We start from the raw sequence: 16,959 nt of genomic DNA on the forward strand, positions 1-16,959 counted from the left end.
CATTAAGGTTGACTTTTCTAGTGTTTGTCAAACATTTGTTTAAAATCCTTTACATTTGGTTAAAATCCTTTACTCCACTAGGGTTGACTTTTCTAGTGTTTGCCAAACATTTTTGCTCTCTACCGGTCTCTGAATAATTTAAGTTTTTTTCACTACAAACAAAGAGACTTGGCTGACCGGTAGAAAGATTGTCGGCATAGACTATTACTCATTGTTAAGCTTCAGGTAGGTACATTATTAATCAGGCATGTTCAGACCAAAACCTGCAAGCAGATACTTACTTCCGTATGTCCAGCCCAAATATATTGGGTCTATATTCTAAAGCCCAACCCATGGCTCTAGATCCTTTTTGGGCTTTTTGTCTATATATTGATTGGTTATATATTGATTGGGGCAAAGGCGTAAACATTCAAATTCCCATACACAAAAGCCAGCTAGATATTAAAATAAATAAAGTGATAAATAAAATAGTGAAAAAAATAAAAACATTACTCCATTTATAGAGTAATACTTTTATTTGCCGTAAAAAAAAGAGTAATATGTAAATTATGGAGTAGAGATGGAGATGCTCTAAACCAACGGAAGAAGAAATATATATTTTTTTTTGATAATTTTTTTTTTGATAAAACAAGAAGAAGTATTATAATTACACAGTTGTTATTTGTTTTGTTTGTAAGTTATTCTTTATCTAAATTATTATTGTCAACACAATTATTCTTTTTCTAAATCATATATTTCTGGTAAAAGCTAAATCATATTTTTTTAATATACTTTTTTACTAGCAACCCCCCCCACAACATTTCTCTTATACAGTGTAGTATACTAGATAGATAAAATCACACTTTAAACTCTGAAAGTGTCACATTTTCATACTTTAAACACTGAACGTTTTTGACTAATATTTAAACTTAAAATGACATTTTTATCGTAACAAATCTCCAATATTGTTTATTTATTCGAAACAATATTCTTCAAGTCAACTAAGTGATCTGTACCGTTTATTTCATGCTGATGTGTCATTTTTTTTTTTAAAAAAAATAATAATAACAAAATACATAAAAATGTTGATTTTTTTTTTGAAAAATTGAAATAATCAAAAAGATCTAAAAATTAAATTTCAAAATTAAAAATAAAATAACTATATTAAAACTTAGTCCTATTATAAACCAATAAATAAATAAATAAATAAATATATATATAACATAATAACTTGAATGGTGATTCTATATTCGGTTTTCGGTTTTTGACTTTTTTTTTCTTCAAGATAAGAGATCTAGACCAACACAATCCATTTACCACTAGGCCAATTCAAGGTTGGTTATTATATTGGGGAAGAGTTTTAACAGCTTAGATCTTATTCATGTCTATATAAATCTGTCTATGTTGTTGTAAAATAAACCGTAAATTACTTTTTACCAAGATATATTTGTCCCAAATAACGCATCACCGAAAAAAACTAAATTCTTTGTTTATATATTTACATAAGAACTTTGTACATAAACAAAGGATGGGTCTCGTGTGTGGTTACCTAAGGATTGGCTTTGTAATGGGTAGTGTTCATTCAAACTCATTAATGGTTTTTTCCTTCTCTGAATGAATATATGTGATCAAAGATATGTCTGATAATCTGGTAGGTTCTTCTAGGTGAATCAAAATTTCATACAAAATTTAAGAACCCGAAGTTCCTAAAAGAAAAGAAAAGAAAAAGAAATAACACCAAGAAAAACAACTATGCCACAGTTCATCAACTCTTAAAAACCGGTTGATTCATACCTCCTGGAACTGAATAGTCTCCCCGCCTCCAAGCTCCCAAGTTCGATATCGCGTAAGCGACACTCTTCATGAACAACTTCATTACCAATCAGCCATCCCAAAAATCCTACATATATAATAAAATAGATGGCTGAAAATAAGAAGACAAATCCGACATATTCGGTCCCAAGCCATATTATGTAATCACGGCGGGCGTCGAACGAAAATGGAGGAGCAGCCATAGAATCCACAGATGGTTACATCCATAGTTAAAAACTCTATATACATACAAATCATAAAAATCAGTAATACATTTATATATTAATTAAATTGATACGAATTCTAATTCCATCCAGATAAGGAATGATTTACAATTATGTTTATTCAAAAATATATTTTAACAATCTTGCAGCGAAAACTTACTAATACCAATCGTGATCGTTGACTTAGATTTTATATATATATATGAGCGAATAGTTGGATATAGATTGCTAGGATTCCTAATTATCTATTAATATGGAATTGGTTTTAAAAATTAATTTTAAATGCATCCATTCTTTTTATAAATTAATATATCTATAACTATTATTTAAGAAAATATACTAATTTTTAGATAAATTCAAAATCAAAATCTGAAATTATCTTAAAATATATTTAACGATTATAGATATTAAATTTGAAAAGGAATATCGCTTCAATAATTAGGGAGTGATCGGACTGAACTGTATTTTTATATTTTTGGATATAAAAATCAAGCTGTGATCGGAAGGAACTGTATTTTTATGTTTTTGGATATACAAATCAAGCTATAGATTACTCTTTTTATGTTTATTTGCTGTAACTTTGTAGATTACTTTTTTTTCTCTGAAAATATAACTATCCGCAACCATTTCTAATTTCTAGAATTTTTTTAAGGAAAAAAGCTTAACTGGTTGACATGTATGAATTTAGACTAAAATTTGGAAAATAATTCAATATCCAGATTCAGATGTTATAATTTATTAAAATTCAGATGTAGAAGTTATATTTATTTTCGTTAAAATACATAATAAATTTTAGTTTATTATCATTTTTATTATATTTTATCTAGATTTTATTGACATTTAATGTGTATATGAATATGAATATCCAAAATTCGGATAATCTTGAAACTATATAATATCCGGTTACCTATATTTTTTGGGGGGTATTCAGATTGATTCCACCTATATAAGTAGTTATATCAGGAAACAAAATTTTTGTATACCAGGGTTTCTTTCTTGTTAATTGGAGAAAGCTGGAAACGTTAAGATAGATATCACATATAAATTATTTGTTCGGGTAATTTAGTGAATCATGGATGATGGTGACACATCCGAAGATAGGCTAATAGTGATGTATTGTATGGTCGGATTTATAGCTTTCGTCCTTGTCTCTCTCGGCATCTTTGGATTTGCTTGTTTTCGTACTTGGCTTTCTCTCGATAAACCCTCGTATACTCCTCTGAGAACCGACTCCCGCGAGGAAGAGAAGGAAACAAACTTCACCGATCGAGTTTGAAGATTTGAGTAGAACATATACATATGCATGGTCTGTTTATCAGTTTGGGGCTTTACTTGTAGACGCCATAGAACTTTTTGTTCTCTTATTATTATTATTTTAATTGATCGAGCCATAGACCTTGTGATGTTTTCTTCCTTAAGCTTGGGAATGTCGTGTCTTTCTGCCTATTTGTATGTAGCCATTATTAATCTAATACTCATATATGGGTAATCCCAACAACAACAACGATACAACAAACTGTTTCGCACTAAATGTATTTTTTTTTGTAATGGTTGGATAATTAAGGAATAAGAATCGTAATCGTGAAGGAATTAGAACGTCTAGTGATGTACATCATTCATGATCGATTCAAGACTCGAGACTAAATAATATACATACACGTACAAAATCATAGGCCTCGTAATCGTATATTGTGTTTGTTGCGTTAGTGATTAACGTTGATGGAGTCTCCAAATAGGAGATTGCTGGAATGGATCCACATGCCATTAAATATTTTTGTTTACATGGATGATAATCCTCCTCTTCCTCCTATACAACATACCAAGATTTGTAGAATCGGTGGAGATCCGATATCTAGGAGTCGGATCGACCAGATTAGGGAGAGACAATATGGATTAGTCGTTGCTTTAGTATTTTGAAGATCATAGACCGACAAGTGCGTGATTTAATCTTGGGAAGGAGAAAGAAAAGTTCTTTTTTTTTTTAAATTTTTCTTTGCACCAAACCAAACGACTATATTAAATATAATTAATTAAAACTATCCGCCACTGTCCACAATGCAACAATAGCTAGACGCAGTGAAGTCCAAAAGTGCTTGTTTTTTTCTTTTTCAACATTTTCTCAGCTCTCTAATCTCTCTACAAATTCCCAGTTCTCATCATCTGTTCTTTTTTTTGTAGATCAAATTACGGATAGAGTTTACCTTGTAATGATAATATAGACAATGACTTTCTCTCAAGTTGCAGATCAAATTACGGATAGAGTTTACCTTGTAATGATAATCCGTCAACTGATATTGATTCTCTGAAATGGGTAGTTCCATAAACAACTCGTTCTTGATACGATTCTCCTTACTTTATCTTGAATATCCTCCCAAATTTGCTTCCACACCCTGATATTTTTGAGTTCATGCTGCAGGTTTTACAGAGGTTTCTTGACCAAGACGGAAACGACAATTGTGGCTTTGTTTTAGTTTGGATAACACCAAAGAAAGTTTCCATTGCTTTGCTGACATGCCTTATATAAATAGAATCCTTTGAGCTAATCTAGATGGCTTGAGAATTACCTGAATATCTCCTTCCAAAAACCCATATCGAAACTTTCTTCTTCTTCCTCCTTTTTTCTTTTCTTCCCTCTGTTATGATTGGCTTTGACAGTCATCTCATATTCACCCAGATCGTGTCCTATTCACTGGCCGGAGTTTTCCTTCACCATGAAAGAGATCTCTCTTCTTCTTCTTCTTCACCTTTCTTTCTCTTCAATGGCTTCTCTCACTACATAACTCCAGTTTTCCTTTGTCAGTGTTTGCGAATCAGTATTTGAAAGTGACAAACCTTTTCCTCCATACCCCAACCGAACCATTCATCAGTCTCAAGTCAACAACAACAACAACATATCAAAGATGATAACTAGAAAACGTAGATGATTTGATCTTGCTTATAATTTTGGTACGGCAGTGTTCGTCATGTGGGTTTTAATAAAACACTTATGTACTTATGCACATGTGTGCAACACAAATAACATCATTTTAATGATACGCTGTTTTCACCCTTCAAATATAAAGATAAAAATTAATATTTTTTCTATATTTTTCTCTAAAATAAAGAAACTTATATATCCATGTATTGGATCAAATCCACCATTCACAGATCAGACGGATCGAAATTTTGAATCAGAAAAATGGTTTAACCCGCAGCGAAGCAGGACATGTCGGGCGGATTGACCTGTAAACCCAACACTACTTATATATCTTCTAGGGTTTTACTTTTCTTAAAAGAATTATTTAGATTTTACAAACTATTTTGTATCAAATATTTTTTTCTAATAATTGGATAATTACGGAATAATAATCAAATTAGGACTCGGCAATATTTATATAAGTATACATACAAAATCCATGGCTCATAATCATTGTGTTAATAAAATAAATAAGCATACCTCGATGGAGTATCCACCAAGGGGATCACTGGAATGGATCGACATACGATTGATATTTGTGTTTTCAGTGACGATTTTCTTCCTCATAATTATCTTTCTTTCTCTCTGTGGCTGCCTCTTCCTGCTACGACACGCCAAGACCTATAATAAAGCTGGTGGAGATCCGCTTTAGGAGTTCGATCGATCAGATTAGATAGACAAAGACGGATTCATCGTCGCTTTGCTAGACATGTCTCTCTTTTTTTTCAGTTCTTATATTTTCTACTGTTTTCGTGACAAAAAAAATATTTTCTATTGTCTTGGATCCAGTTGGATTAACTATTTTATTAATTCCTTTGTTTCTTAACTACGTTGTTATATCAATTGATTCACAAAACTTGAAATTATGAAATGCAATGCAATGCAGAGAAAAAGAAAAAAAAAACAAGGGAAGTCAGTGCACTAAGCAAGAAACACTTTTACCCTGTTTGAGCAGATTTACATTCATAAGTTTATTGGCTGTATTGTATATATATATAGTCATACTTGACCTGTCGATTAGGGTAGTCGAGTGAATTGTATTCTTAGCATAAGAGTGAAGTTCACTAAATTTGGAAACGAGTGAATAACATTAAGGGTTAAAGGGGAGAGGTTCTAGAGATCTTGTATTCGATTTTAGGACGTGTAAAACTAGTGTAACAAGTCAAGAGGGGTTTTGATCTTCTTAGGGGTTCTATTTAAAGAAATACATGTAAGTTCGCTTTAAATAAAATACTAATAATAATACATATCTTTGTACAGTGTACTCTATTTTACTCTGTGCTATAGTTCTTGCATTAACACAAATTGGTTCAGAAAGACAACACAAATTGGTTCAGAAAGACATGAATAACTAATACAATGATCGTCAACTTTTCAATGCCACCGTCGAATATTGAGAATGCAGTCTCCAATACATATATATATATATACAAAATTTCAGGCAGATCAGGACACGAATGAACCTTCCAAGTTCGCTTTAAGTTGCTTCAATAGAACAGTTTTTGGATTATTGCAAATATAAATGATTTTTATAAACTTAAAAAGCATTTTATGCGTTGAGTTTCTTTGATTGATAAGGTTTCACTTTCTGAAGCTTCCCTACAGTAAAATTCCCATAGACATCTTATTCACCATATGAATCTCTCTGATCCGCCGTGAAACTACCTTGCAAAACGTTTCCATGAAACTGTAAAACAGTTTGTGAAAATTCAAGTTTCCGAGTTCAGGAAACAATGACTTTCTCTCAAGTTGCAGATCAAATTCCGGATAGAGTTTACCTTGTAATTATAATCCGTCAGCTTATATGGATACTGTGGAATGTGTTCTTTCCATAGATAACTCGTCCTTGATCCGATTCTCGTTACTTTATCTAGAACACCCTCCCAAAGTTTCTTCCACACACTGATATTTTGAGTTTATGTTGCTGGTTTTACAGAAGTTTCTTGTCCAAGACGAAAACAAATTGTGGCCTTGTTCTAGTTCTGATAACACCAACGAAAGTTTTTCTGTATTTGTTGTAATGTTCTCTGTAAATATAAGCTTTGTATCTGATTTAGGTGGCTTGGTAATTACCTAAATATCTACTTCCAAACCCCATCTCGAAACTTTCTTCCAACCTCTGTTTTCTTCTCTCCTCTGTTCTGATAAGCTTTGACAGTCATATATTATGCCCCCAGATCGTGTCCTATTCCCTGGCTGGAGTTTTACTTCACCATGAAATAGATCTCTCTTCTTCTTCTTCTTCACCTTTCTTTCTCTTCAATGGCTTCTCTCACTACATAACTCCAGTTTTCCTTTGTCAGTGTTTGCGAATCAGTATTTGAAAGTGACAAATCTTTTTTCTCCATACCCGAACCATCAATCTCGTCCCCGCAATGCTTCTCCTCCGTAACAGCATCGATCTCCACTCTCCCTCTCTTTAAAAGTCTCGAGGCAACAAGAACAACACATCAAGGATTTTAACAAAACATAGATGATTGCTCTAGCTTATAGTTTTGGTACGGCAATGTTTGTACATGTGCAACACAAAAACCCTTGTCGTTTTAGGTTTTGTCCTTTTTAATGAGCTTTAGTTACTTGGGTATAAAGTTTCTTAAACCCATTCTTTTAACCAAGTTATGTAACCTAGAAATCGGGTTTAGGTGTTACAATATGCTTTGCATTCCCTGAGATATACTAAAATTTCCCCAGCAAACTGATATGAAATTATGTTAATTATTGTTGTGTAACATTTAAAGAAATAAAAATAGAGTACATCACCTGTTTGCTGTTTCAGAGCAATGATTGTCCCAGTCTCCATCACCTTTATCCCAATCAAATCTCTCATGAAATACCATTAAGCAGTGCGGTTATTTGTTCATACTAGATAGTGCGTTAAGTCTTGACATCAAAACCGATTTTTCTCTTGCTCCGTACCTATTCCGAACACACAACCCAAGAGACACAAACAATACAAAAGGTGAGCTGGAACAACTAATTAATTACGGTAAAAGAGAAAAATGGAAGAGGATGATCGTCGTGGTTTTATTTTACCTCCACATTTGCTGTCTTGCATCCTGAAGAAAAATAAGCAAAAGATCATCTGTAGCGGAGTGATATGTAATCCATCTCAACAAGAACAATCGAAACATGTTATCTGGATTTCATGGAAGAAGATGACAAAGATGAACATGTAATGGGATTTGGCTTCAGATTTTCATTATCTATTGCTATAATCTCTTGTATATTAATTGAGGAGCATCATTTAAGCATTTAAGTCGTAATATTTTATAAAGTGTCATCACCATCACTTATTTCACAACTTCTATTAAATGCACTAAACTTCTTAGAGAAATTATAAGGACTGTTGCCAATATTTTTTTTATACCAATCCTTTGTATCTATGTTTTAAAAATATTGATTATTCATATTTTACACTAAAAAGCGGTAGGCTAAGTCTAAACATCATATTATATCTAAATGTATATTAAGTTAAATTAAATCTAACTGATTGGCTTATATCATTGTATTTTCGTGTTTATATAAATAAGGAAAGAACATATGTCAATACAAATTAGAAAGCAAAAAACATTAAATCTAATTCCTTGCTAAAATGAACTTTCTTATTTCTTAATATGACTAGATGAACTTGATATTTTCCTGCACATGCCAATAATTTTTTTAAGATACATCTATGTTTATTGTTTTAAATATTTTAATTATCGTTGAATTCTTATTAAGATATATATCTTCTCTCAAACTTGAGCATTAAGAGACATCTATGTTTATAGTTTTTAATTATTTCTTTTGTTTCATTTTAAATGTCATTCTAATTTTATGCACACAGATTAGTAAATATATAATTTTGTATATTTCCAAAATAAAAAGCATAATTACATGTACAACTAATTATACATTTCAAGGAAAAAGTGCCTATTTCAACATGAACTTTACGCGTCGTGCCTATTCCTTCACGAACTTTGTAATAGTGCGTATTCCACACTGAACTAAACAATTTTTTTAAAATACTATATGAACTTTATGCGTCGTGTCTATTTCTTCACGAATTTTATAGTAATGCATATTTCACATTGAACTAAACAAAACTAAAAAAAATACTATATAGACTCTCAAAATCGTGCTTATTTTAATATTGAGCGTTAAATGTGTTAGTCATCCGTTAATTTATCAAAACAACGTCATTTTGAATAAATTTTGTGAAATTAAAAATAAAAATAAAATATAGACTCTTAAGATCGTGCTTATATATATTGACTGTCAAATGTAATAGTCATCCTTTAATTTACCAAAAGACTCTCAAAATCGTACTTATATATGGACTGTTAAAGGTGTTAGCCATACTTTAATTTATCAAACAAAATTATTTTGGATAAATTCTATGAAATTATCCGTCATTTTGTAATTTTTTATTTTTATAAAATATATCAAAAATGACGTTGTTTTGATAAATTAACGTATAACTAACACTTTTGATTTCCTAACAGAAAAATACTAACACCTTTGACGGTTAATGTACATATATATATATATGACTAACACCTTTGATTTGCTGACAAAAAAAGACTAACACCTTTGATGCTCAAAATCGTGATTATATATATAATATATATTGACCGTCAAAGATGTTAGTCTTTCTTTGTCAGCAAGTGAAAGGCGTTAGTCATAAATTAGTTTATCAAAATAACGTCATTTTGGATAGATTTTTTTTGGAAAAATTGAAAAAATTAAAAAACGACGGACAATTTCATAGAATTTATCCAAAACAGTCTTTTGATAAAATCAATATATATAAGCACGATTTTAAGAGTATATTTTATTTTTAATTTCACAATATTTATACAAAATGACATTATTTTGATAAATTAACGGATAACTAACACATTTAACACTCAATATTGAAATAAGCACGATTTCGAGAGTCTATTTAGTATTTTTTGATTTTGATTTAGTTCAGTGTGAAATACGCACTACTATAAAGTTCGTGAAGGATTAGACACGACACATAAAGTTCATATAGTATTTTTAAAAAATTGTTTAGTTCAATGTGGAATACGCACTACTACAAAGTTCGTGAAGGAATAGGCACGATGCATAAAGTTCATGTTGAAATAAGCACTTTTTCCTACATTTCAACCAATAAAAAATAAATAGGAAAATCTTGCTAATAAATTTTGCATTGAAATTCTAAACGACATTTATTTTGAAACGAAAATTTTGTTCACGACTATTAAATTGTAATGGAGGAGTAATATTTAGTTCTTGTTCAAGATGGAAAGTGGAAGATCTATGTCAAATAATTATCTCATTGAATTATCTTCTCCCTTTTCTCCTTTTCTTTCTCTTATGGAATCTCCTCATTTTTATATTTGATTTCTAGGTGGAATAATGCAATTTATGATCATTAAATGGAAATAAATTTTCACATTAATTACCATTCAAGACCATTGACCAAGATCTAGACTAAAACTTTGATTAAGAAGAGTACTTTGACCATGAAATTAAAACATTTATTGTTTTCCATAATTCCAAATATCTTCAAATCCTTGGTAAACTAGATATATGTCAAATAATTATCTCATGTCTCTCCAGTGTTGATGAAAATGGAATTGGAGTTTTCAGCAATGTGGATGGTTTTCTTATGCATATGTTGTAGCCTTATGATAAGCTATAACCGTGGCATCGTCGAAGCGGCTGAGACATTAAAAAATGTTGAAGATTTGGACATAGAGCAAGAACTTAAGATTATTAACAGGCCTGCTGTTAAAATCATCAAGGTTCATCATCATCTCACTCATCATAATTATAGTTATGTTATAATTTCTAGATTCAAGGATTTTAGGATTGTATTATATATAAACTGGTAAAATAGATTGATAGTTGCTCTTACTTCTGGATACGCAGTCTATATATTATATCATATATAAACTGGTAAAATAGATTGTTAGTTGCTGTTACTTCTGGATCCGCAGTCTATCTATGGTGAAGAGTATGGGTGCGTGGATTTCTACAAACAACCAGGATTTGACCACCCATCCATGATGAATCATACATTCTTCCATGACAAGGTATATTGCTCTATTATGTATTATCTTAATAGTTTACCTATCATAAGTTTTTACAACATATGCAAAGTCGCATCAAAATAAATAAAACGATTTAAGTTCTACTTGAAGTTTGCTTTAAATCGGTTTGGTGCGATTATTTTGCATACTTATTAAGAATTTTTTTTTGTGAGTAGATGCGTATGTCATACCCGGAAGGATCAACAAAGCATAGGAGGGAGAAACTTAGTAAAAAACATTTTGGTCACTTATGGGAGAATGGTTTGGGTTGCCCTATTGGTACAGTTCCCATACTTAGAGTCACTAAAGTCGATCTCTTGAGATTGAAATCGCTGGGTGGTGACAGTTCTAATCCCCGAGGTTCATGGAACAATACTTATGAACCTATGCTTTCCGGTAATGACCATCATGTAAGTGTACTTTCTCAAAGTTTTTTATTTTACAACTAGAAATGTCAAATATATAGTAAAATGTGGCAGTAATGAGACCGGTAGAGCACAGTATAAACTATTAAACAATAGCTCTTTCTTTTTTTTACCAATAATAGCTTCTTGTGTAGTCGACTAATAAACTAAAGACTATCAGAATTTGTTTAAGTAAATGAACAAAGAAAATATTCAGCTAGTTACGTTATTACTCTACTCAGACCTATACTAATTTCTGAGCATATTACGGTATATTCAAAATGTGTGAGTGTGTGTGTGTGTGTTTAATACGTTTTTAGTACCAAATGGTTTGAAAATAGTTTAATGAAGTTATAGAAGATCATTAGAAGTAAATAAATATAGACTATAACTTAACCCTAAATTATTGTAATTATTTTGATATGATCATGTAATTAACTTAAACTTATGATCGAAGAACACCCATCATTTATTTTTATTTTTGCAAAAGAGAACACCCATTAATATTCTCAAGCGGTTTATTCAGTTTGCTGTGACACGGACAAAAAGGAAACCAAAGATTTACAATGGAGCGACCATGAGGGCAGCTATTTTTACTCCTCCGGTTGAACCGAATCAAATCAGCTCTACTCGATTGCACATTCAGATCGGAAGTGAATTCATTCAAGCAGGCTGGACTGTAAGTCAATTAATATCAGCTATATTTTTTAAATACTCGGCGTAATTGGGTGCCCATTTCTTTCATTTTCTTAATTAATGTATTTCAGTTCTATTGTTTATTCATTTTAGGTAAACCCCCTACTATACCAGGGAGTCATAACTCGGCTATTCGTTTTTACTAATGTGAGCGAGATATATCTTATTTCTTTTCTATTTTATTTATTTATACACGAACCACGAGCATGCATGGCGTTTGTTTGTGTTCATAGTGAATAATAGTTGCATTTTACTTTCATGTATGCATTAACGAATTAAGCATAACATTTGTGTTGGTAAATCAATTACTAGTGAGCGTTTTAGATTTTCATAATTGGTTTTTGCATAAGTGCATAACCTTGTGAATAAAAGATGATGTTTTATTAGTGAGCGGTTTGTTTATATTAAGCATCTATGTCAGCCTTTATTATACGAATTACGCATAGCCTTAATTTGATTGAAAATTTGATAATTAAGCATAACGTTTTCATTTTTTCATATATAGAATTCTGTTTTCATCATTGTGTTTTTTTGATTAGGGGTTTCGCATTTGATTTAAACTTAACGCTTGATAATCATACTGATTCCCAACTACTATACATCAAACAGTTCTTACATGTTAATTAGTAATGGTTAATATACAGGCAGGAGGACATCAGTGTTATCATTCCAGATGTCCCGATGGAGCCGGAATGATATTGGTCCGTGCAGATATGGCTCCTGGAATACCTCTTGTTGCGCAAAACATAAAAGGCATACAAGCTATAGACATCGCCATAAACAAGGTCACGTCTTTTTGGACTCAGTATGTTTTTATTGTATAGTAAAAAACATCTGATCTTGAGGTCAGAAAGAACCTGTCTTGTGCATAAACAGATATAACATAGGCTTTGGATCTCCAAAAATTTCCGAGTTCATAAATATATGAAAATATGCCTCCAAATTGATTTTAAAAAAATAAATTTTGTATAATAATCGTTACTAAAAGTTATTAACAACTTCTGTTGAGTACAGGATCAAACCAGTGGGAACTGGGGTCTGTACGTGTCGAATGAATTAATTGGCTTCTGGCCAGCGAGCAGGTTCAAAGAGAGCTCCGGGACGGGGGTAGAATGGGGAGGTGAAGTGTACAGTCCTTTATCATCTCCAAGTCCTCCGATGGGTAACGGCCGTTTTCCGGTGGGGAACCCTCACTACGACTCATATATCCGTGATATCTCCATTATCGACGAAAACTATAAGGAAGATAATACTGTGAAGAACACGGAGAGTTATACGGACAACAGTCATGGTTATAAAGTGAGAGACTCGACAGAAACATGGTGGAAAGTAGGTCATCTTGTCGTTTATGGAGGCCCCGGTAAAATTTAGAGACCATATGTTATGCAAATGAAAGCACATTAATGTGCGCAGTACTCTACATACATATGCTATAATGTGTGTGGTAAAATAATAATAATGTTTTTACCATCAAAAGTTCAAAACCAATTGGAAACTGATTTATATATGTGAACATGACGTCAAGCACAATAGCTTTATCCGCAATAAATCGTTCAAGTATTAGAAACCTAAGATAACCAGAACTCGGTTAGGAAAAGTTTTTTCACGACCAAATGCTCACTGAGCTATATGGATCCAGTTCTACTCTTTTATAATAATAAAATTTAAATATTTGTAGATTTATAGAAATACTGCATCAAGAATGATTCAAACACACATGAACTGTGCTACTTACTCAAACCCTTCTACAGGTTACCTACAACATTCTTATTCCGAAAGTGACCATTTTCTCCGCACACCAACGACAGCTATCCTACAAACAAGAGGACAGTTTTATCTCTATATCTCATGTCCAAGAAGATTTTGTCTTCTTAGTATTGCATTTCATGAAACAGAGGATCTACGCTTTGTCCCCAATATCCACTATACAAATTCAAGAGCTTCTCTGCAGGCGTAACACCTGGTTTTGCCAAAAAAAAATAGGACATTCATATACACTGATCCTACCAATACTTTCCGCTGATAACAAAAATAAATCATTACCTGTTATAGCTACCTCGGCGACAGCATCCAAGAAACCAGTTTCTTTGTAGTTTCTACGCTCCAAACCATCCTGAGAAATATCAAATAATCTCTATATAAATCTATTTAACTACAAGGATAATGATATATAGCAAACACATTACACACTTCACCTTTGCTAGCTTTAAGACATCTTCTGCGACATGTTTTAAGGGACCATCTCTAAACATTGTCTTAAGGCCAGAGACTGGGACCTGTTGAAACCAAATAAGAAATTGTTCAAAGGGTAATATTTCATTAAATTGCACAGTCAAATTTTTTTTTTCTATCTTCTTAGTTTACTTGTGTCCTAAGCATCTCTCTTTCTTCAGTAGTCCAATCAGCTATCATATCAAGAACAGTTTGGAGAGACTCCTCATCGTATAGCAAACCCACCTGAGATTTAAATACAAAATTAAACAAATCTGCAAACCAAGTGTTTATTTATTTTCAAGAGAATATGTAATTACCCAAAAAGCTGGTAGGGCACACAACATCTCCCTGGAACCTCCATCAGCTCCTCTCATCTCCAAGTATCTCTTTAACCGAACCTAATAGTGTAGTTACAGAACATAATCATAATTACTCTAAACTAAATCAAGAAACAGGGGAGTTCAAAATGATATGGTGTTCTTGAAACAGAGTAATCAACCTCTGGCCATATTGTTCCTATATGGGTTTCCCAGTCGTTAATGGTGGGCTGTTCATGAGATAGATGAGAAATTTTCCTGGACATGAAATCCTATAAATTCAAGAATTATATTTGGATTATAAGCCGGCTCATAGTAAAAGTTTAAAGGTATAAAAGTCATGCTGAAAAGAAGTAGACCCGAAATGTCATTCCTCTACAATCGAGATAGCTTTTGTTTCTGTGTAAGAAGAACATTGGAACATCAAGTGCATATTCGACATACCGCTCAAACCTACAACAAGAAACTGAAGATTAACCATACTGTTCCTGAACAAAGATCAAAGATCAAAAAGTTAGTTAAACATTCTGATACTCACCCGAATGAGTCATTGAACACAAAAGGTATCATTCCTGTCCGTCTCTTATCGATATCTATCCATGTATGGCTGTCAAAACATCTCAAAAGATTAAAAGAACTAATACTAAAAAGAATAATGAGAGCCTAAACCAAAGAGTAATGTATAAACCAACCTTCTTAAACTTAGAAACCCATTTGGTTTTCCATTACTAAAAGGGGAGTTTGCGAATAGAGCTGTTGCAATCTATTAGATAAGGGATATAACCAAAAAAAAAGAGTGAGACAAATATTTGTTTTGATTCCAAAAAAAGAGAAAAAAATTTAAGAGCTGAAGTTTCTCACAGGTTGCAAAGCTAGACTAGCGCGAAATTTCCTGATCATATCGGTTTCTGAACTATAGTCTAGATTGACCTGAACAGTACACGTCTTGAGACCCATGTCAGGTCCTGAGCCAGTTCTGTCAAAACAGTCTTGTATAATGTCATACCTCGTCTGCACAGAGAATAAACTTTTACCAACGTCAGACAAAGTGATAGAGTAAGACACGTTCACTACATCAGAAAACTAATATGTTTGTGGAGGAAGAAAGGAACCTTGCGCACAATGGTTGCATCCTCAAGACTAGATTTCGGTTCATAACCAATTCCAAGGAAACCAATTCCCAAATCCTCACCAATAGTTTTCACCTGGTAAAGGTGTGACTGGAGCTCATCATAAGTTTGGTGCAAAGTCTCTAGAGCTGCTCCACTTAGCTCTAGCTGGCCTCCTCGTTCTAATGATATGCTTTGCATTCCCTGAGATATACTAATTTTTTCTCAACAAACTGATATGACATTATGTTAATTATTAAAAAAAAAATAAGAGTACATCACCTGTTTCAGACCAATGATTGTCCCAGTCTCCATCACCTTATCCCAATCAAATCTCTCAGAAATACCATTAAGCAGTGCAGTTATTTGTTCATATGTGATAGGGCGCAAAGTCTTGACATCAAAACCGATTTTCTCGTGTTCTGTACCGATCCTAATCACCCAACCCAAGAGATACAAAAGGTGAGCTGGGACAGCTAAGTACTTTAAAAGAGAAAAATAAAAGAGGATAATCGTAGTGATACCTCCACATTTCCTTTGGTTTGCATCCAGAAGAAAAAAAGGCAATGAGATCTTCTTTAGTAAGTGGCTCAGTCGCGACTAGAGCAGAGTCGCTTGCGGTCGTCTTTGTCCCTTGGTTGCTTGCAACTATCTTGCTTTTTTTACAAGCAAGAAATTTCTTGTCTGAGTAGCTAACATAGGTTTTCAAAGCACCGAGGTTCATTACAGCACCAAGCCCACAAGAAGAGAATACTAGCGCCATGGTATATAGTTCCTTCAGCAACTATTTTAAGTTTATAAGCCTTACGTTAGTTATATATACTTATCACTTCAAATGAACAAAATCACTACAAGAAGTAACCATTTAAATGAAAAAAATTAGCTGAATAGATTTTACTTAAAGAGTTTGCAATAAATTGAGATAATGTGGAGATAAATCTTTCAACTGCAGCTAAGTAGTCTGGAACAAAATCATGTCTCATATTGGCTAAGTGTTTTCGCCATGTAAGAAATAAGAAATGGATCCCTCAATTTAAATGCTTTGGAATGTAAATGGAAACATAGTATTATGACAACAACAGACAGAATAAAAGAAACATAAATGAAGAGCTAAGAAGACGAAGAAAATTAACCTTTGACAAAGAAGGGGAGCTAGAGCAAGAAAGGTTGGGTTAGTAGAAGTAGT

The 16,959-nt window shown here is 32.5% G+C and overlaps 2 protein-coding genes across 3 annotated transcripts; one reads left to right on the forward strand and one right to left on the reverse strand.

The window, feature by feature from the left end:
• Positions 1–10,565: 10,565 nt before the first annotated feature.
• LOC108850074 (uncharacterized) lies at positions 10,566–13,504 on the forward strand. The gene is made up of 7 exons (XM_018623663.1): positions 10,566–10,745; positions 10,941–11,036; positions 11,210–11,443; positions 11,964–12,116; positions 12,227–12,280; positions 12,778–12,918; positions 13,148–13,504. The coding sequence occupies exons 1-7, from the start codon at positions 10,566–10,568 to the stop codon at positions 13,502–13,504; spliced, it is 1,215 nt and encodes a 404-aa protein (XP_018479165.1).
• Positions 13,505–13,829: 325 nt separating this feature from the next.
• Positions 13,830–16,577, reverse strand: LOC108852473 (glutamate--cysteine ligase, chloroplastic-like). Of its 2 annotated transcripts, XM_018625978.2 has the most exons (13): positions 16,298–16,576; positions 16,056–16,206; positions 15,777–15,977; positions 15,526–15,675; positions 15,357–15,427; positions 15,203–15,271; positions 15,024–15,117; positions 14,847–14,936; positions 14,665–14,745; positions 14,498–14,590; positions 14,329–14,409; positions 14,177–14,246; positions 13,830–14,093 (listed from the first exon to the last, which is right to left on the reverse strand). In XM_018625978.2, the coding sequence occupies exons 1-13, from the start codon at positions 16,534–16,536 to the stop codon at positions 14,005–14,007; spliced, it is 1,479 nt and encodes a 492-aa protein (XP_018481480.2). In that variant the 5' UTR covers positions 16,537–16,576; the 3' UTR covers positions 13,830–14,004. The 2 variants fall into 2 exon arrangements, with proteins under 2 accessions (XP_018481480.2, XP_056863056.1); XM_057007076.1 differs by having other exon boundaries at positions 13,830–14,246; positions 16,298–16,577.
• Between the last annotated feature and the right edge of the window lie 382 nt (positions 16,578–16,959).

Source organism: Raphanus sativus, chromosome 4, assembly GCF_000801105.2.
Source record: "Raphanus sativus cultivar WK10039 chromosome 4, ASM80110v3, whole genome shotgun sequence".
Lineage (NCBI taxonomy): Eukaryota > Viridiplantae > Streptophyta > Magnoliopsida > Brassicales > Brassicaceae > Raphanus > Raphanus sativus.